The sequence below is a fragment of the Lytechinus variegatus genome, chromosome 10 (genome assembly GCF_018143015.1).
Source record: "Lytechinus variegatus isolate NC3 chromosome 10, Lvar_3.0, whole genome shotgun sequence".
Classification (NCBI taxonomy): domain Eukaryota; kingdom Metazoa; phylum Echinodermata; class Echinoidea; order Temnopleuroida; family Toxopneustidae; genus Lytechinus; species Lytechinus variegatus.
Window position 1 is genome coordinate 6771693 of NC_054749.1, and position 23997 is coordinate 6795689.

At 34.3% G+C, this 23997-nt stretch overlaps 1 protein-coding gene across 1 annotated transcript in view; it reads right to left on the minus strand.

Annotated features, from left to right (window-relative positions):
• Window positions 1-23997, minus strand: part of LOC121422582 — a 54098-nt gene that overhangs the window by 18281 nt on the left and 11820 nt on the right. The window contains exon 3 of the mRNA XM_041617732.1: window positions 20995-21177. Within this exon, the coding sequence (XP_041473666.1) occupies window positions 20995-21177 (183 nt within the window). The remainder of the gene's footprint in view (window positions 1-20994; window positions 21178-23997) is intronic.

Here is a 23997-nt window from a genome sequence, read left to right on the forward strand (position 1 = left end):
AACACCCATTACAGGATACTAAACAATAGATGGGCCTTGATCAATTGCAATTGTGAAATTGGTTCATGGGAAAGGGATGGATAACAGAGAACTTTAGAATTTGACTGAATAGCGGTGGATTCAAGATGGAGGGGGGGGGGGGGGATGGGGATAGAGAAAATCATGATAAGTATGTCTGGGGTGGCTGAGAATGGGTGCTCCTGATATCTTGTTCTATAACTTTTTACTTATATCTAGCCAGACTAGGCCACATTCCTTTAGAATAGAAGCCATCTACATCCACTCTCTCTCCCTCTTCCACACACACCTTGTCATATAGGAAGATGTGAATGTATAGTATGCTTGTATGGTAATTCTCATTTCAATTCTCAATTGCAATTGATCAAGGTCTTTCTAATGTTTAGTATCCAGTATAATTTATGGCTATAAAAATTCCGGTGTTGATTGAACACCAGCCCGGAATCTATATATGTCCACACCAGAGAAGTATTGAAATAACACCAGTTTAGAATCAAACTGATGCTGTTTTAATACCAATTGGTATTGTAGAAGCGCCTATCTGGTGTAACAGGCACAGGAACACAAAGTCATGGGACAGTGACAGAATTCCTTAAACAAAAAAAAAATACTAGAAATAAGCCTTATAAAACATTCGAGTCCTGCAACTGACTGTGATAGGAGCAATTTAAAAAAAACATTGTATTGTATAATGTATGGATGGCAAGTCAGTGGAAGTAAATTGAACCGGCAATCCGGTATGATGGACGGAAAATCTAAATACTATTTTATCTATATAAATAAATAATCATAAATAAATTGCAAGCGTATGCAGAATGAAGAGTACTTACGATCTATGATCATAGGTTATTCAAAAGTACATGTACATCATTTATTGGGAACACCACTGCTTCACCATGTTCGCAATCTTAGAATTAAAAATTGGGAATAACTTGCATGTCAACTGTAATAACTTCCTAAGTTATGTATATAATATTGCACTTCATTAATTTATGTTGCAAATCGTAGCATTATTTAGTATTATCATTTCCAATATCATTGTATTCATAACAAGAGATGCAGAGTATGGAGCCAGAAAAAAAAAGATAGAAGAGAAGAGAGATGGAAAAGAAGATAATTTATCGTATGATCTATATGATATTTCAAAAAAGATGTTTTTCTCTCAAATTAAAATTCATACAATACAGTTCAGAAAGTAACAACTTTAAAAATAATTCGAAAAAATTACTTTACTTCTATACATTATGCACATCATGTAATATTATTCAAAGACACTGTATCGCACATGTCTTTTCCCCTCCGACACACACGCAGGCACCACACACCCTAAAACACACACTTCATACGCCCTTGCATACGCTGCATGCTCGATCGCATTCCGTTTAAAACAAACAATACACCCTAAATTACCGAACATATTTAATCTCGTGATCTCGGTCGCCTCTGTAGACAAGTAAGGAAATGTTCCCATTTCTTTATATACATGTTTAAATAATTTACCTCGCGTTGTTGCTCAAATTTTCACTTCATGTTCATTTTCTAACATCTTCTCCCTAAAATCATTTGGACCTTCTGATCTTTTTTTTAGACCTGCTGTAAGCAAAGATCAAATATTTTATTAAAAGAATGATGTGATTGATTATCTGTTCCTTCCCTATATTCGAATGCTTGACACCAATGTGTATATCGACCCAACTGGCATTTTTTAAATCTGATACATATTGAATAGGTTACCACAATTAGTCTCTCGTCTTTGTTAAAGAAATATTCCACAGCTCTGGTGCCTGTCATAACTAGTATTAATAGTAAACAATACAAGTCTTAGTTCGGGAATTGTACCACATATATGTATAAAAGCTGTCATCCGACGCTGAAAAAAATCAGGCTTAGATCAAGAGTGTTTATAGAATTACCGCCCGATATCAAACTTGTCTTTTTTTAGGTAAAAAGTGGGTTTCTTCGGTATCCCCACAAAATGAACATTCACTGTATAATTGTAAATATGATTTGTGTGTATTCGTTCAAAAGTACTTTAAATTAAACGCTCAAAGTCTACTGCTTAGAGTACATTTTCTTGGTCTTGAAAATATAGCATGGATGTCTTTTTCGGAGTAATGATATTTCTTCTCCATATTATTTAACGCATACGATTTTTCACACTTAATACTTTAAGTGCCTTGTATATTGTCTTGGATATTACGTTTGGTAAACTGTTAGTCTTACCATCAAAAATAAATCATAGGTTTAGACCAGTGTCTTCACAGTTGTCTTTCTTCTTCAAATTGTGTTTCCAATGTTTCTGGAATATTTTCAAAAAACGTTATAAATTTTAACTATTTCATTTCCATCTAACCCTATTCTCAGAAAATCTCTAGGAGATTTGATGTTACCTTCCCTATCAACATAATGATTAAATTTATATATATCTTTAAGAAATAACTTTTCATCAAATAGAATTTGCCCGTTCTGTCGAGGAAATTTGTTGTTAAAAATATCAATTTTTTTAAGTTTCTTGTTTAATAAGTACTTCTTTGGTAGCGGCCGAAATTTCTAACATATCCGTATATCAGTGAAGTATTAGTGATTAATAACAAAAGACCTCCTACATCACGGGTTCATTATATTAAAAAAAAAACCATTTCCATTTTATTCTGAAATCTGTCAAAAGCCTTTCAGAGAAATTAAAATCAATCATTCGGAGTCCTCTCCTTTCAAAATTTAGAGATATCACGTTTCTTTTGACCTTATCTTTACCATTCCTAAAGAAATCGACCACTCACTTCTCGATCTCCTCAAGCACCCATATTGGTACTGGTAAAGGTGAAGACACAGAATTTATTTTAGAAAGTGCAAATGTTTTCAGAAGTTACATTTACCAATAAGGGTAAGATCTCTTTGCTTCCACCACATCAATAATTTCTATTTTACTTAAAGTCTGTTTGTAATTATCATTTTCCTGAATTTCTGCATCTAGTTAAAAAGTTATTCCCAGTTATTTGATAGCTTCAACTAGTTTACTAAAGGGAATTACTTCACTTTTTTCTTTAGAAAGAGGACCCAACGATAAAATTTGTATCTTTATTGATTGAAATCTTAACAAAATCTCCAAAGTTTTTTCCCCAATTCTATCAATAGATAGGGAGTCCCTTACAAATAATGTCCAATAATAATTATAATTATACTTCCTTATATAGCGCTTAATACTTACTTTGTAAGAAGTCTCTAATAGTCCAGGATAGGCCCCATAGAAAATTGACCAAACCTTGTTTTTCTTATATAATCAATATTTTTTTATTGTTTCTTGTCAATTCGAGGGTGCTGATTACGAATCTGAATGATGCCACTCGTATAACCTTGAGTATTTTCCGCAAATTGGCAAAATCCAATATGGCCGCCAAAATATGCAAATTACCCATGAAACTCATAAAATTCTCCGCACATTGGCTGTGAAATGCATGAAATTGTATGGCAGGAGTGAAATACAATCTTAAAAAATAATTTTTGACCAAAAATTTATTTTCCTGATATTCAAAATGGCCGCCATAGGCCATTGTATACACTATCATGTACGATACGAATAGGTAAAACTAATTTTCAATTCAATTCAAATTTATTTCCGCAATTTAAAAAAATACGTATATACAAATCATTGACATTACAAGATATATTACACGTGGAGGGGTCAATGAAAGCATAACTGCTTGTATAAATTGGCCCCTAAATATAGAATAAATCATATTAATACATGTAAAGTAAACAAACAATAATCATAACATAATTACAAATAAGTCTAAGAGAAGAAAGGGGGGGAAACAAATCATTACAATAAATGGAAAGCAGTGTTTAAAAGTGTTTTGTTTTGAAGACATGCAAGATTAAATTGATTTAAAGATTTTGATGATTTAACAGAATTCGGTAATGAGTTCCAAAAGAGTGGTCCAAAATAAAAAAAAAACAACAGATCGTCTAGTTAAAGCTCTGCGTGGCAAAGGAGGGTGATAACTGTTACAATTTCTAGTTTGATATTAGTGATATAAATTATTCATTTTAAAATAAGCTGGAGGAGACTAACATATATATAGGTAACATATGGTTGTGGCATTGGTACATGAATAAACAGGTCTGTAATGATATGATATTCTGAATCGGTAAGATATTGTTTCGTTGGAAAAGAGGTGCACTTTCAGAGAGGTAATTGGAATGAGTTATTAGAAGTTATTTTCTGTATATTTCTTTTAGTTGTAAATCCCCATGCAATCACTCCATAGTTAATGGTAGATGTGATTAAAGCATGATATAACATTTTTAGAACTGAACTTGGCAAAAAATTAAGTTTAGCTATTACCCCAATCTTTTTAGCAATCTTATTACAGACCTGTTTAATATGAAAGTTCCAAGATAAATTGTCATCCAAATAAATACCTAAAATTTTTACATTGTGAAGTTGAGTAATTTCAAAGCTATTATAGTATAATTTTAAGTTGTCTATCTTATGGCTGCATGTGCTAAACAACATATAATTGGTTTTTGAAGTATTCACAATTAGATTATTGACTGACATCCACTCATTGATCTTTTTAAGCTGTAAATTCATATCTCTGAACAGAATATCAATATTACTACCAGACATAGGGACACACGTGTCATCAGCAAATAACACAAAGTTTAGCATATTTGAACATTGGGGTAAATCATTTATAAATAACAGAAAAAGGAGTGGTGCGAGGACTGAACCCTAGGGCACTCCATATCTCACTGTCCTGGAGCTTGACTCACATTTGTTAAATATAGTAATTTGTTCTCGATCGGTTAAATAATATGTGATCCATTTGAGTGGCAAGCCCCTCGTTCCATGGTAATCTATATTTTTAACAGAGTGGTCAATAACATCAAAGGCTTTAGAGAGATCAATAAATATTGCTAGAGTATGTTCTTTGTTATTAATAGAGTTGAGTATCTTATGTGTAAGCTCCAAGACAGCTGAAGATGTGGAGTGCCCCTTCCTGAATCCATACTGGTTGTTAAATATTATATCATTTTCATCAATAAAACTAATAATCCTGTTATACACACATCTCTCAAGTATTTTAGCAAATATATTTAGTACAGATATTGGACGATAATTGTTCATATTTTCTCGACTTCCACTTTTGTGTATAGGAGTGACCTTAGCAATCTTCAAATATTTGGGAACAGTACCTGTTGATATGCTTAAATTAAAATATTACATAATGGAATGCATATCAATGAGATTGTTGTTTTCAATACTCTAACAACTATTGAATCCATACCAGGACTAGAGTCGTTTGGCATATCTTTCACAATCTCATAAATTTCTTTGCATGTTATTGGTTTAAAAAACATAGATTTCAGGTTACGTTGTGGAATGTAATCCTGAAATGAAGGTACAGATGACGAGTTAATAGCAGTATGTTGATTTATCAATTTTTCACCAATAGTTACGAAATGATTATTAAATGCATTCGCAATAAGTGAATTGTCGGACAATGTTTGACCATCAGGAGTAATAATTGAGTCAATAGGTTTAGAATTAAGTTTCTTACTCATATTATTTATTAATTTCCATGTAGAATGGATGTTATCTTTGACCTGTTTGAATTCTTGTGTGTAATAATTAGATTTGACTTTACGCAGCTGATAAGTCACCAAATTTCTATATTTTTCATATTTGATTTCATTTAAATTTGTTGGATTTCTGATATATTTCTTGTATAGATTATTCTTTTTAATACATACTTTTCTAAGTTCCCTAGTCATCCATGGTTTTTTATTCCTTTTCTTTATGGAATATCTTCTTATGGGTAAGCATTCATTGTAATGACGTAAAAATATACCTAAAAATAATTGTACTTTGTTTCAACATTGTTACTTGAACTAACATCAAATTGAGAGTTAGACAACTTGATAAAGAAGTTCTGTAACGATGAGTCATCAAAGCTTCTCTTAGTGTAATGAGTATCAGCAGGTTTGTCATTATAATAGGAGATTGAAGGTAACAAAAGAAATGATCACTTACATCTGCCACTAAAATTCCAGAATTAATGAAATCAGTAGAATTTGTGAAAATATTATCAAGTAGGGTGGCTGAAGAATTAGTGATTCTGGTGGGTTTGAAAATGGTTGCACGCAAAGAAAAAGTAAGCATCAGATTCATAAAATCTTCAATACTGTTGGAGTTATTAATAATTAAATTAAAATTAAAATCTCCCATTATAAAACAAGAGTTAGAGCTAACATTCGATTTGTTCAAAATATTAGATAATTCAACTTGAATTTCCTCTATTGATTGTCCTGGAGGGCGGTATGTTAAACCAATGATCTTGTGTTTATGTTTGCATAGTATTTCTAAAAAATAAAGTTTCTATGGTTTTTTAACACATGTCAGATCATTTCGCATTTTAAAACGTAGAAACTTATGAATATATAATGCAGTTCCGCCACCTCGTCCATAATCACGTGGATTGTTTATGAATTCATAATCAGGAATGTTGTAAAGATTAGTTGCTGAAGAATTGGTAAGCCATGTTTCAGTGAGGCCAATGATTTTGAATTTATGATTTATATTATCAAGAAACATGTCAAAATGATCAAAAAAAATTTGAATGCTTCTACAGTTGAAATGAACGATTGAGAAACTACTCGATAAAGAATCTGCATCATATTTTTTTTATTAAATTCATATACAGAATAGTAAGTGTGTTCGGAATTTCCAGAACTATTCTCAATGAGAGACTGAAATAAATTACGGCTTTCCACAATTAATTGCAAGGACTAAACTGATCATTCCGAGGTGTAGAACAGTTGTTTTAGTGGCCAAAGCAAATATGGAGTAGTGTGTGTGCAGCGCTTTGTAACCTAAAGGAAAAGGCGCTATATCAAATGACTTTTGGATTGGATTGGATTGTGAACTGAGGAACTGTCATTATTATCTAGGAAAAGATTGCTCATGACATGATCGGAAATTGTGTTGAAAGGTAACACATTGCCGATGCAGTTGATACAGTCAAAACAAAAATTATCATGTTTGTAACACCCATCCAGCATTAAAAGATGTTGGATACTGGCTAAGTGTAAATACATGGCTTTCATCGGACAGTATGTATGTGCAATTTTTTTTCACAAAAATGAGCACTAAACTGCAAAAATCGCGATATATGAACGAAGTAATATATGCAAATCATCATTACTAATGAGATATATTTATTATGTCAAATATGGGAACATTGCTACATTTTGATGTCAAACATAGCCGCCACTGGCCCAAAGAGTAATATGTACAATGGCAATGGCAGGGGCCAAAAAAATGACAAGATTGAGCATTAAAATGCATATTATTAAGATAAACGAGTGGAATACTGACTAAAAGCATAATTGTAAATATGCCATTTATGTGATGAATGCTGTATTTTGAAATTAAAAATGGCCGCCATAGCCCCTATATTCATCATGTACAATGCGAATTGCGAAACTTATTTTCACACGAGTAAGAAACATAAGATGCATGTAATTGTGATCTATAAGTAAAATATTGTCTGACAACATGTTTTATAGCAATACGTATCATTTATTTTGTCATGCATGAGATAAATACTGTGTTATGAAATTCAAAATGGCCCCTATAGGCCCTAACAGTATTATCTACAATGTGAATCGGGACATACATGTATAATTTTGTAAGAATTTGGATTTGCTTGACTATGACATCCATATAATCCTGTTGTATGAGTAAAATGTTATTTGAATTTTTTTTAATCATAGCCTTTCTTCTTCCATATAGGTGATAAATACCGTATTTTGACATTCAAAATAACCTCTACAAGCCCTAACTAAATTATGTAGCATGCAAACAGGGAATCTAATTTCCATAAGAGTGAGAATCATAAAACGCATATAACCATGATAACTGTGATGTACGAGTAAAGATATTGTCTTAAACATTATTTCTAACTAAATACATCACATATTGGTCGTGGGCATGGTGGAGGTAATAAATGCTGTACTTTGAAATCCAAAATGGCTGCCATAGATCCTAAAAGTATTGTGTACATTGTAACATGGGACATATGATTTTGACAGAATTTGGCTTTTCTTGACTCGAAATATTGCATATAATTATGAATTGTGATGTAAGGGTAAATTATTGTCTAAAACCATGGATTCTAACGAGATATATCATAATGTTGTATAATTAAGGTGATAAATGCTGCATTTTTAAATCGAAAATGGCCACCATAGGCACTTATCGTATAATATACAATTTGGATGGAGACAAATAATGTTCACAAAAAGAGCATAAGCAGCCATTTTGAATGTTGAAATACAGTATTTATCACCTAAATTACATAAGATATGATATATTTTGTTCTAAATCATGTTTTCAGACAACATTCCACTAATACATCACCATTTTACCAAGCAAAGCCAAATTCTGTTGAAATGATTTGTTCCCATTATATTGTGCATAATACTGTAAGGGAATGTAGCGGCCATTTTGACTTTAAAATAACCTTATTTATCACCTAAATGGCAGAATAAATGATACATCTTAATAGAAATTATGCTTTCAGACAATATTTTACTCATAGATCACTATTACGTGCATTTATGGTGCTCACTCCTGTGAATATTGGTTTCCCACTTTGCATTATACATAATACTGTTCATGTCGATGGCGGCCATTTTGAAGGTCGAAATACAGTATTTAACACAAACTTGAAACCTGAATGATATATTTCGTTAGAAAATGCGTTTTTAGACAGTACTCAATTAATTTATCACATATATATGCATTTTAGCGCTCACTCTTGTGATTCCTTTTCTCCCATTTCTCATTGTGCATAATACTTTTTGGGCCTTTGGCAGCCATTTTGAATATCAAAATACAACATTCACCACATACATGGTATATTAATAATATATTTCGTTAATAATTATGTTTATAGTCAGTATTCTACCTGTTTAATCTTCATAATAAGCATTTCAGTGATCACTCTTGTGATTTTTTTGGCCCCCATTGCCATTGTACTCAATACTGTTTGGGCAGGTGGCGGCTATTTTTTATATCAAAATACAGCAATGTTCCCATATTTGACATAATAAATAATATATCTCATTAGCAATGATGATTTGCATATGTTACTTCGTTCATATATCGCGATTTTTGCAGTTTAGTGCTCATTTTTGTGAAAATTAGTTTTACCTATTCGTATTGTACATGATAGTGCATACAATGGCCTATGGCGGCCATTTTGAATATCAGGAAAATAAATTTTTGGTCAAAAATTATTTTTTTTAGATTGTATTTCACTCCTGCCATACAATTTCATGCATTTCACAACCAATGTGCGGAGAATTTTATGAGTTTCATGGGTAAGTTGCATATTTTGGCGGCCATATTGGATTTTGCCAATTTGCGGAAAATGCTCAAGGTTATACGAGTGGTATCATTCAGATTCGTAATCAGCACCCTCGAACTGACAAGAAACCATAACAAATATTGTATATATAAAAAACAAGGTTATGCCTCTTCTATCCTGGACCACTATGCGTAAGTTAGGCTATCGTAGGGCATAAGTTGTGTACGCCAGCAATACGCTAAGCATTCGTTGGAATACATTACTTATAAGTTAACGAAGCGTTCGATATAAGTTACTAATACGTTATGTATACGTCCAACTCGTTATGAATACGCTAAGTATACGCCCAGAGTTGAAAAAAAAAAATCAAAGTTCAGCGTCTGGCGACGTTTTAGAGAAATCTTGATACGTCGGGCATACGCTGTCTAAAACGCCAAGGTGTGACAGCGCCATTATACCTACAAATCTGTCTTTTAACTTATTATTTGAGGAATCCACACTCAACAATCCCTGCTTTTTAGTGGATCTCTCAATTTCTCAACATTTATTTAAATATTTATATATTTATATAGTATAGATTAATAAAAGAAGTTATGTGCAAAATGCTTTATCATTTTCATGATTATCTAGTTCAATGTAAATATCATTATTAATATGATTATATTGTCTAGTGTCTATTGTAAATATTTATTTATCCATGTCATATTGCCATACTATATCTATACTTGTATATTCATTTATAACTTTGTAATTATTTCTTTTACTGTTAAACTGACTTGAGTTGAAATGAAAAAAAACATCAAACTGAAACTGATATAGTATTCTTTGGCAGATATCGCTCTTTCGTTAATGGCATATATTGAATGTGACACACAAAATTGAGATGAATAACGACTGAGAATTTCGGTATGATTCTTTTAATGTCATAATTTACTGAGAAAAACAGCAAAATCCCTGGAATACAGTAGAAAATAAAGAATCAAAAAGTGCCATATACATCAAGAGTTTCAATACAAACAATCAGTAATAAAAGTAGTAAACTGGTAGCTCGACTGTTCTATCACAACATGACACGTTTTACTCAACTAAAATATAAGAACACTACAATATACGGCGTTATATAAACGTATAATAGAATAGAGAGAAAATAAGAAGAAGGAAAGAGATCCAAGAATAAACATCCAAGAAATTATATATCAACATGAATGATTAAATGAAATATATGGAATGATCAATAAAACGTGATGATCTTGTCTAAAAGAATTTCATTCGAATTACGAATAGCAAAAAACTAACTTGAAATGCAAGTAAAATATTAAAACCAGACTTGACTTAAATCAGATTGAATTATATTAAGTCTCGAATATGAACAGACCCTAGTAAGATTCAAAGTACCGCACAACTAGATAACAAGTTGTTTCAATGTGAACAAGGTTAAACAAATTAGACAATAAAAATACACTCCTGAGTAAACCTATCACCGCTAGCCTAAACAATGACCATAAAGCTCATAAATCTTTGATATTCTGAAGAACATTTAGGCAACATTTTCACCAAATATATGATGCGAGCGCGAAGCGCGAGCTGAATTTATTATTATTATTATTATTTACACACTAAGAAATAAAGGTTCAAAATTGAACCCCGAAAGGTTGATCGAAAATCAGCACCCTATGGGTTAAAAAATTGAACCCCTGATTTGGGGTTCAAAAATTGAATCCTGCGGTTGGGGTTATTTTTGCACCCTGCGGTTTCAAAACTGCACCCCTAGGGGTTCAATTTAAAATTTAGGGTGCAGTTTTGAACCTGCAGGGTGCAAAAATGAACCCCAACCACAGGGTTCAATTTTTGAACCCCAAATCAGGGTTCAATATTTTTAACCCATAGGGTGCTGATTTTGCATCAACCTTTCGGGGTTCAAGTTTGAACCTTTATTTCATAGTGTGTATTGTCTAAAAGAGTTTCATTAGAATTACGAATAACAAAAAGCTAACTTGAAATGCAAGTAAAATATTAAAACCAGACTTGATTTAAAGCAGGTTCAATCATATTAAGTCTCTGATATGAACAGACCCTAGTAAGATTCAAAGTACCACAACTAGATAACAAGTTGTTCCAATGTGAACAAGGTTAAACCAATTAGACAATAAAACTACACTCCTGAGTAACCCTATCACCGCTAACCTAAACAATGACCATAAAGCTCATAAATTTTTGATATTCTGAAAAACATTTAGACAACATTTTCACCAAATATATGATGGGAGCGCGAAGCGCGAGCTGAATTTGTTTTTTGTTATTTAGCCTTTAAACCGAGACATTCTTATCATTGTCAGTACAGAAGCCCGAACTGGGAACTTTTTATGTTTTGACTTGAATACTTCATTTTCACAATTTTTTTTATATCAAGAACAAACTCAGATATGCATATTCAGTTTAATAACATGTGTATCTTAATGCGAGCGCTAAATGTATGATGCTAGCGCGAAGCGTAAGCTTATTTTTTTTAAATTAAGACCTTAAATCGGGATTGTCTTATCATTGTCGGTAGCCTACAGAGAGCTCTCCACGATCGCATTGTTAAAAAAATCGTAATTTAATGATAATAGTATGCCATTTGACATTACTTTACCGACAAAGATACTTAAAATCAAAGAGCAAGTGAGAACAAGTTACATGAATCAGTTAAAACAACCATGCGTGACCCAACAGTTTGTCATTTTCCCCGACAAGCATTAGTCCGACAGCCCTGCGCTTGTATGGATTAAGCAACCCCTTTTTCGCTTTCGGATTAACGAACATCAAGGTAAAGACAATAACGTGTTTCGGAATTACAAAGTGTATCTGTGTGGTCTAGCGATTAGAGCATTGGACTCATTGTCTCAAGGTTGTCAGTTTGAATCCCAACTCCATTGTCTCCACTTTGAAAAAAGAACCGAGAGTAACATATGTCGTCCATAAGGTCGGCCACTATGACACGTAAAATGTTTCCTAGGTAATTGACTACCAACTTGGCGTTTACCAGCAAAAGGCTGTTCCGCCGAGTTCTTACGGGAGTGACCATAAACAAAAACATATCTTTGCAAACAAATTGCAAAGTTTTGATGCCCTCTGCGTTCGCTAATCTAAACCTTGGTAACATGATAAAATATACTTATTAAGCAGACATACATGTACAATAAGCTATAGATTACGTAAATGACTGCTAGAGCACTGAAATCACAAGATACATCGTAAAACTAACGCTAAAAACATGAAAAATATAAATGGTTTGAAAAATCTTACGAGCAAAATACTTAACTGTATTGATTTACGACAGGAAAAAGATACTTTACACTGAATAGCAATAGCATAGGAATACATTTTGGTCATATAACTTCGTACGAATAAATGATTCAACCTCTTTTCAAATACTAGTGGGATTATGCCAGCCTGACACTTGCACGATTTTTTGTCACGCATTGGCACGACTCAACTCGTGCCAGTGCGCAAAGTAGTCGTGAACTGGCGAGAAGTGTGCGTAAACACGTCGTGACTGCGTGCCATGTCGGACGAGAACTTTCAAATGTTCAAAATTTTGGTCACGACAAAATTTAGCGACCGGGTCGTGAACTATGCGCAAACTGTTCGTGAAGTCGTCGGGACGATGCGGGAGGATGCGTGGCAGTGCGCGCCATGCCACGACTGTCACGAATAGTTCACGAACAGCTCACGTCGTGTTCACGAATAGTTCAGCACGACACCGTCCGAATTGCACAAACTCGTCGTGCCAATGCGGGAAGTGCGTAAACTATGCACAAATTATGCGTGAACTCGTCGCGCCAGTTCGTGTCAATGTGGACATTCGTGAACTATTCGTGAACTCGTCGTGAACTTGTCGTGAACTATGCGTGAAGATGTCGTAAACAGTGCGGGATCCTCCCAGTTCGTGCCCCAAAATGGCACGACTTGCCACCACAAAATCGTGGCCAAAAGTCGTGCAAGTGTCAGCCTGGCCTTAATATGGAAACCTACAATAAAAACAAAAGAAAAACAACAAACGTAATACATAGAAACAGAGATTTTTTTATATACAAAATGGCTGTTTATATTATTTTCCACAAGTAAAAAACTAGTTGTTGGTCGAGGGTTGCATCCACCCGAAAGATCCGCCAGATCAACGTTCGAAATATTTTAATGAATTCTCGCTATTGACACAAACCAAAGTTCCCAAAATGGGTAGCTCACGCATACAGTAACAATGGTCACGGTCCATTGTGCGACACAATAACCGCTAACCAGGGAATTCCATGCAGTAGTTTGAAGGTAAGAATAGCATTCAGCAAGAAGGATAACATTGTACACAGGTAGCAGTTTTAAGATTATTCAGGGGCGGAAATCTCTCCCAAAAGGTAGGGGGATCACGGGCAGGAACATTTGACCAAAAAAAAAATTTAAACAATATAATAGCATGGTGCAATGCCAACAAATTGACAATCAATGTTACGAAAACTAAATATATGTTGTTTAGAAATAGACGAAAAATATTTTGATATCAGGACAATTGTCACTGAAAGGAACTTTATTAGAGTGTGTTGAATCAACATTATTTCTTGGTATATGTATCGACAAAAACCTTACATGGAAGAAACAGGTTGACATTGTCTGCAATGTGCTAAGCAAAAAATTGGAATAATTTATAGATTGAGGAATTATGTTACAAAGAGAATCTTAGTTATGTTATACAACTCATTTATTTTACCACATATAACGTATGGTCTGAAAGTATGGGGTGGGACCCGTGCAAAACAACCCTGAACCCTATATTATTACTACAAAAACGAATGGCTAGAATAATGACGTTCAACCATCATACTTACCACTCTGCTCCTTTATTTTATGATCTAAATATTCTCGATATTTTCAAACACTACCAATATTTGATAGGAGTATTTATGCACGATTTAATTAATAATCGGTTGCCACATAGTTTTATTGATTATTTTTCATTTATAGATCATCCTTACAATACAAGAAATAGAGAAAAGCGAAATGTTAATCTTGAGAAAAATAATACCAATTTGGGAAAACAATCAATTTCATTTTCTGGTCCTACTTTATGGAATCTCCTGCCAAGTAATATTAGAAACACCCCCAGTCGTAAGACATTTAGCAAATCGTTAAAATTGATGCTACTGGAAGATTACAGTGTTGTAGTCAAGGCTCAAACCTCCAAGGCCAAGGCCAAGGCTTTAATACCCAAGGCCAAGGCTTCAATACCCAAGGCTGAGGCCAAGGCATGGAAACCCAAGGCCAAGGCCAAGGCCTGAAAACCTCAAGGCCAAGGCCAAGGCATTTCAATTGTTCAATATATGGAACAATAAGACAACAATGCCTAGGCAGCGGACATGACACACATGACCAAATGTATAAAAGGCGTGAGCGAGCGAATTGAGCGAGCAAAATTTTTGACCCTAGTACATTTAAAACGAAAATAATTTCATGATAGATCATGTAGATGTAGACATAAAATTGAAATAAATATATAGTTACCTTTGTACATTTAATTATTTTTCTAGGCTATTCACATTGCAATAATTATTATTACCAAGGTGATCTGATCTTGGCATGCCCATTCTCAACATATGTCTTTTTTCCTCTCCCTGGGACAGGGAGGCATAATGTTTTGTTTTTTTTGGGGGGGGGTCAAAGCCAAAAATGCACTTACAGTATATGTCAAAATGAGAATTTTGGTGCAAACAGATATTTTCAAAATGAGATTTTCGACTGTGTTAAGAAGTTGTGTGTTTTGTGGAAATTAAGTTCAGCAAAGCCCTTTTTAAGTGATTTCTAATTGATAAGACAGATATTTTGATTTAGGCTTTAATTTTCCGCTATAGAAAGCATAGCGACCAAGCGGTTTTGAAAAAAAAATCAATTTTGAAGTTGTAAAACTCGATTTTTTGTCAATTATGGTGCTAATCACTGTTAAAAGGGCATCCTTGCGAGATAGATGTAATAAGAAATGAAATTTAAATATTCCGAGCTGTTTTTGTAATCAAGAAAAAGGTGTGCATCTTACTAAACAAATTAACGCGAGCGCAAAACACGAGCTGAAATTTTTACTGACCAGAAAAGGAAGCTGTTCTGGACTGCATTTAGTGACTCATAAATAGGATATTAGGATACATAAGTCACCAATCAAATAATGCGAGCGCAAAGCGCGAGCTCAAAAATTTGTGATATTCCGACCTGAAAACTGGACATTCTAAGCATTTTTTGTGTAAATGGAATGCGTTTTTATGCGAGCACAATCCAAAATTTGTTGATTTTGGAACCTAAAATTTTGCTCTGTATGCCATGCTTGGCCCCTCAAAATTTTTGGCTCATCATGCCATTGATGCCATAGCCCATTTGGAAATGACAAAATTGAAGTTTGTGTTCAAGTATACTGAATCTTTTCAGAATATCATTAAGACTTAAAACATTCTTGTTTGTCAAAGAAAATAATACAAGAAAAACCCTAATGGAATAGAAATCAACCTTGTTATCATTCTTTAGAGTGAGCTATTTTTAAAGTATGAAAATTGTTGTCAAAATTGCAGTCAGATCTGTCAGAATTATTTCTGTCATAAAATCACTATAATCAGTGGCGTACCGTGGGTCACGGCATGGAGGGGGGGGGGGGCACCAGCAAAAATTTGGAGTCACCTAGTGAGCGCGCGAAGCGCGCCCAGTTGCCAGGTATACTGACCTAATAGAGATATTTTAAGGACAGTGCCAATAAACGGATATGTATCTCACTAGTCAAATAATGCGAGCGCGAATCGTGAGCTTAAAATTTTTGATATTCAGCCCTAAAAAGGGACATTACAATCAATCTTTTGTAATCATGATACGTACCTGTCTCGCTAAATAATGCGAGCGCGAAGCGCGAGCTGGAATTTTTGTAAATATTGACCCCAAACAGGAAGATTTTAAGGACTATATTTTAGGAATCTATTAAGATTATACACATATCACCATAGTCATCTAATGGGAGTGCCAATAAGCGCTTGCTGATTTTGTTAGAATTACATATAAACATGCACATAAAGCACTTGTAATCATGATTAACATACCCATGTCACTAATCAAATCTTGCGAGCGCAAAGCGCGAGCTGAAAATTTAGGAAATTCAGACCTGAAGAGGGGCATCATTTTAAGGCTTGTTTGTAGGAATTCACGAAGACCTTACGTAGTTCACTAACCAAATGATGCGAGCGCGAAGCGCGAGCTGAAAATTTTTGATATTCAGATGAATCAGATCAGAAAACAGAAAAAGGGACATTTTACGGACTCATTCTAGGAATTGATGGAGAGCAGACATATTTCACCAATCCACTACTGCGAACGTAAGCACCGACAGGAAATGTTTTATATTAAGACCTTAAAATGGGACAATCACTTAAAGTATTCATGAAAAAGAAGCATACTATTGTACATGTAAAACAATAACTCAAAGTGCGAGGAAATATATTTGGTAGTTTGGTGTATATTGACTTGAAAACGGGAGGTTTTAGTATAACAGGATTATATATCTCGGTAAACAGACAATGCGAGCACCAGAAACAATGAAGACATATTCCCTGAGCAAATTATGTTTCATAAAGTTATGAAAAATATGTTTCTTATTTAATGTAACATAACATAATTATAATGAACAATAATGTCCCTTTCCCACTAGGTTTCTCTTCCTTTCTCCCTCTTTTTCTCCTTTCCCCCTTTTTTTAGTCAGCCGATTGGGGGGGGGGGCACGTGCCCCCGTAGTTACGCCACTGACTATAATCCTAATAATAATTATTATCATTATTATTGATATTGTCATTATCCTTATTAGTCATGATTACAACATATTACCAATAAATAATATTAATTTTCATCACTTCTCTTTGTGGTGATAATTGCAGTTGATGGCACTGCAAAGTACACTTACTGCTGCTGCTGCTGCTGCTGCTGCTACTGCTGCTGACTGGTAGTATTTAGTGTCATTAGATATACCAGTATACAGAACAATTGAAACATTTATAATTACTTATATAAAACAAATGACAGTACAAAATACAAAATGCCTTGAAAAAGCCTTGAAAATGCCTTGAAATTTCAAGGCTCAAAATCCTCAAGGCCAAGGCCAAGGCCCTCTCAAGGCCAAGGCTTGAATGTTCAAGGCCAAGGCTTTGAAAAAATAGGCCTTAAGGCGCCTTAAGGCCAAGGCCGAGCATCAAGGCACTACAACACTGGAAGATTATAATTAATTTGATATGTTAAAATACTGCCTGAAAACAAATAATTCTATGTAAAGAATTTTTGAATAATTCAGATGTTTTTTTTCTTGTAAATAGTGTAAACATGTTCACTGAAAATGATCGAAACTTTCTGCAACAGTAATAAGTAGAATTAGTATTGAATTAGTTGTACAATTTGAGATTTAGTTAAATTTATTGTTTAAACTATGATAATGACATTATTTGGGGTTAACCTCGATTAGCATCTTGCTATTATGTTAGCTCCAATTACCAAATGTTTTGTTTATATGTGATGTACTATTCCTTGTAATTGTACCTGACAGTAATATTTGGTAATAAATTCAATTCAATAATCCAATAAGTTAATTACTACACATCTGCTGAAATGAGTGAGGGTGAACTTTCCCTTTAATGTTTAGGCCTATTCTACTAACCATTTCCTGTCGAAATTAGATTTCTATTCCAAAACTCGAACTTGGCTTTTATCCCGAAGTTTGATTTACAAGATAATCCCCGATGGTGCTTGTTGCCATGGTTACTGTACCGTTATTCTGGTCCACTTCGTGAGGGTACACTACCACGGATGCAAGGACCATGAATATGAGGTGAAAAATAAAAAGACAGAACACCAAAAAGGTCTGAACTGTGAAAAACTCGCAACAGAATTCCTTCTCCCACCAATTTTTGCAACAAGTTGTTTCCGCGATCTCACCCGCCTGTGTTTCGTCATGTGTACGACAACGCTGAAGAAACTGACAACACTGCTGACAACATCTAATACACCGAATATACGTCTGTACAATATAAGAAAGAGAATTATGAAAATGAAAAAAAAATGAAAATCCATATTTTATTGTTCGAAATACAGTGCGTCCCAGAAAGAAAGGAAACCGCATTTCGGTGTATATTTTGACATCATAATCATAGATTTGCTTCATGAGATGTACGTCAATGGAAAGATACTTCCCATCTTTCATTATTTTGAAGCCCATTTCAATGTCCATAATGAACGCATGACTGAGTTAGAACAATACAAAGTGGTGCTAACAAATTTCCATTTGCACGCCGAGGAAATTAGGATTTTATGTGAGTGTTCTCTGGCTTTTACTATCTATTCAGGGAAAAAAGTTTATATCTTAAAAATCAATTTTTCATCTTTCATAAGATATGTCAAAAACTTGAGACATTGTGCGTAAAAAATGATTGGCACATGGTCAAGAAAATGGGCGTGAAACATGCTTATGATTTCTAGCTAGTGAACGAATCACTAAAAAAAACCCTAAGCATTCCATCAAAGTGGTACACAATGGGCTATGGTGAATTTGCGGTGAGTGTGATATTTTTTGTTTTTTTCTGTCAACTTGTAAAAAAAACAGCTTAACATGATTAATGATTAAACCTGGTAGGAATAGCAGATTGTTCGATAAAGGGGGGGGGGGGTGACCCACTAAAAGACAAACAACCTTCTGAACCAAAAATGGCTATCTCCTCTACACATGAAAAAAAGGTGATGTACCCCTTTTCTGCTTCGCCGTGCCCCCTTTAAAGATATTCCGCCTCTCTTAGCTGTGAAATGTAGCAACGAATGAAACCGCTGAGAGACGTTTGAGGTGAAAAAACATCAAAATTATTACCAATGTAACATTAAATTCCCATAGCCGTCGACTCCATCCCGAAGCAATAATAGAATTTCCTTCCCCGGTCTGAAAAACATTCATCATTACCATGGTTATAGCCCAATGTCTATTGCTTGGTCGGAAAAGCGAAATGCTTGTTTTTCAACGATTTGTCGAATCGGTAGAAATTTTCTAGTAACTTTTTCTCGACCATGCGCCATTCATATTTTACGCATAAGGGGCCCGTTGCATAATTATCATTTACACATGTATGAGAGTATAGAATATTTATGATTTATTGTAATAACATATTAAAAGGAAAAGTAGAGACATGGCACCATCAATCCACCTAACGAAGATTCATGACGACATTGTTTTCACAAAATATTTTGCTAAACTCTGAAATTCAATAATTTTATTTGTTATCAGCTTCTGATGGATTTTCACCCGGAGTACCGGTATCGCCAGAAACTTGCTTAAATTCTCCATGTTAACAGTAAGGGGGTATTGCAATAAAGTTGTGTAGCCAAAGCAACATAACTACATGTTTAATTTAATCTAATCAAAGGATTCACCCTTTATTTTTTTTATCATTTGCCTTACCCTTGATTTGAAAAAAATTCTTGCCACGCCCCATTATTTAGACATTATTATCACTCCCATTATTCTGACGATGTAGATTTATAATATACAAATTATGCGTATGTAATGAGATTCTCCATCTACACTCTAAATTTCAATGATAAAAAAATAGATTCAGATCGGCTGTGAATAGTGAACAGTCGATTTTTTTCCCACTTTTCTCACTTACATGGGCTGCATTGCAGAGCGAGATTATAGGCGCCGCTTTCCGACGAAGGCGATGGGACGGGGGCAGCGTTGGAGAACATTGAACATGTTGAAGTCTATAACCTTAACCTAATGTTACGTTTTTTTAAATGTCATCATTACTTAGAAAGTATATGGACCTAGCTCATGAAACTTTGACATAAGGGTAATTAAGTATGACTACACATCCTGCCTGACTTTTCAGGTCACATGACCAATATCAGAGGTCATTTAGGGTCAATGAACTTGGACCACGTTGGTGAGGATCAATATCGAAATCTTAACCAAGGTCAAGTTTTTGAAATGCCATAAGTTTGAAAGTATCCGTATCTAGTTCATGGAACTTGGACATATGACCAAGAATCAGTAAACATCCTGCGTGAGTTTCAGGTCACATGACCTAGGTCAAATATTCATTTAAGTTCAATGGGCTTTGGCCATGTCGGGGGAATTTGTTGAATTGCCATAATTACTTTGAAAGTTTATGAATCTATATTTGACAAAATGTGGACTAAAGGGTAGTCAAGTATCAATGATCATCTTGCACGAGTCTTAGGTCTAATGATCAAGATCAAAGGTCATGCAGGGTCAATGAACATATATTATCATATTTTGTGAATAATTATTCAATAGTTATTTTCAAAGTCAGCACTGCTGCTATATTAAAACGCGTGATACAGGCGTGACTGCCAGAAGCGTTCCTTTTATCAAATTTCAAAAGATTTAAGTCCTACGTTTTTAGGTTAATAGTAATCCGCAAGATTTAAAGTTAATGTAACATCTCGCTGGTCACTATTCACAGATCTGGATTTCTTTTAAATCCTTAGAACTTAGAGAGTACATGTTGTATTATCTCAACTCAAGCCAACAATTAACATCCAATGAGAATACCTTGAGTATCATGATTATCAGAATCAATAAGGCAGAGACGTATATCAAAGCGAAGAAAAATATGGCTGCTACTTTCAAAGTCTCAGTCATGATCATCATGTGACGAAACAGCACAGGTTCAATAATCATACTGAGTCCCATAGTCGTGTACATCACGCTTGTAGCTCTGACTTTAGCTTGGGGCTACAAAAAGAATCATATAAAATAATAATATAAAACGAATGCTGTTGAATAAAAGTTTTTAGAAACATTAGATTTAAAACAGAGAATGCAGCAATTTTATATTTTCCAAAGTAAAATTTGACTTGAAAATGGCGCCATCTGGGAGTTTAACCCTTTTCGAGTCCGAGCGACTCCGATACACATTGAACAAACTATGACTCCAACTGACAATGTGGCGTCAGCTGAGATCGAAATTACTGTATTCCGAGTCAAAGTAGCTCAGAGGCGAATCACTTTGACTGGACTCCTCAGAAACTAAGAGAGAAAGAACAGATCGCAAAGAAACTTCTCCGCATAAGAGAAAAATAAAATGATAAAAGCAGTGGAAACTTGACCGAAAATGATACATTGATTAGGAAAAAACATGCTGAAAGTCGGGTTTAAATAAATAATTCTAATCTCGCCCTTTCAGGCTGGTTTGCTACGCAAACCAGTAGCAGATCCCACCTCATGAGCCATTCAGAGTCTGCATAGCAGACTAATGCATTATTGGTGAGCACTTGTTTAAAAATAATTGCAGATCAATATATATATATATATATATGTATATATATATATATATATATATATATATGTGTGTGTGTGTGTGTGTGTGTGTGTGTGTGTATATATGTATATACATATAGATATCCATGTATATATATCTACATTTATTTATATATATATATATATATATATATATGTGTGTGTGTGTGTGTGTGTAAAGTTATACATGTACAACAGCTTTTGGCAACTCTTTTTTTGGGGGGTTGGATTGGGTTCGCCCTAGCCATTAACCCGTCTCTGTGGTCTAGTGGTTAAGGCACCGGCGTTCAAAGCTGGGGGCCCGGGTTCGATTCCCAGCAGAGACATTTTTTCGGCATCACCAATTTTTCCAAAAGGGTAGATAGCTCTGAGGAACCTTGATCAAGCTACGCCTACAATTGTTCTCTTCATCCATTTCTTTATATATATATATATATATATATATATATAATATATATATATAAACCCCTCAAAAAAAGTTTTGCAACTCAGTTTTTGGGGATGATATCTTTTTGGTTAATGAAGTATAAAAGATGAAACTGGTATCATTGGAAAGCTGAATTATTCTTCCTTACAATGACATGCCATTTGCTGTGTTTATGTAATCATGGAATATGCAATCACCCTGAACATCGAGAAAAGTCAGAAGTGAAATGTTGCAAAATGCATTGATTTCCAACAAGAGTCTCAATTTCTATAGAATTTCCACCATGCAGGTGACAGCGAATGCACTCGGTCCATCCTCGAAACAATTGGAAATTCACTATTGCAAACGACGCATTTTGCAACATTTCATGTCTAACATTGCTGGGTATTATCATGTCTGTGTATTTCATGATAACACTAGCATTACAAATGACACATGATTGTAAAGAAGAATAATCATGCTTTCTATAGATATCACTTTCACACATGATGGCACATTAAGAAATTTATTAGCACTCAAACTTGCAGTTTGAGTTGCAGAACTCAAACATGACATGGCAACGAATTTTGCAACATTTCAATTTTACATTGCTGCATATTTATCATGTCTGTGTATTTCATGATAACACTAGCATTACAAATGACACATGATCGTAAAGAGGAATAATCGTACTTTCCAATGATACCACTTTTACATATGATGATGGCACACTAAGAAATTTATTAGCACTCAAACTTGAGTTGCGGAACTTTTTTTGAGGGGTTTATATATATATATATATACATATATACATATATATATATATATATGTGTGTGTGTGTGTGTGTGTAAAGTTATACATGTACAACAGCTTTTTGGCACCTCTTTTTTATTTAAATATTGTAAAGAAATGGATGAAGAGAACAATGGTAGGCGTAGCTTAAATCAAGGTTCCCCAGAGCTATCTACCCTTTGGAAAAATTGGTGATGCCGAAAAAAATGTCTCTGCCGGGAATCGAACCCGGGCCCCCAGCTTTGAACGCCGGTGCCTTAACCACTAGACCACAGACACGGGTTAATGGCTAGGGCGAACCCAATCCGATTGACCGTCAGATAGACAGATTTTCGACACTACCAATTTTAATTTCCTTTGTCGGGTGAAGGTGGGTTTACACCTTCACCCGACAACTTTACACATTTGTATTTCTTCTCCCATACATGAACTGTATCGAAGCAATAGCTTTGATCCAGCTGAGGCATGGCGGTTTGTCATTGTTCTAAACCTACCTTCACCCGACAAAGGAAATTAGAATTGGTATAGTGTCGAAAATCTGTCTATCTGACGGTCAATCGGATTGGGTTCGCCCAATGGGAATGGGAATGGGTTCGCCCCCAAAAAAGGAATTATTTGAATATATACTTATGGGTGTCCATCCTATATGTCTAGTCTTGATAAGATCGCAAGATGGAATTGTTTGCACCTTGTTGTTCTAAGCTTTACTCAGCATGTTTCAATGATAATTATTTTCTTGCAGATATTTTAGAATTATAGCACGACCTGAATTCAATGTGCAGACATCTCAAGTTTCCATATTTTAGTGTTTCTTGTGTACACTGTAATACACAAGTATTATTTATTCCCAATTGAGTTGAAAAGTTCCTTTGTTCAATACTTCTTTGAATACTCTGTTTAAAAAAAAGTGATAGTCGATGTATTGCCCACCTACGTTGGTCTTCGTAATACATTATTTTAATAGGTCATTAAGTTTCCTAGATTACAATCAATCTAGGTGCCTGTTTTTAGGGAGGAAGCCAGGATTAAATTAGAATTTTTATTAAAGAATTCTAAA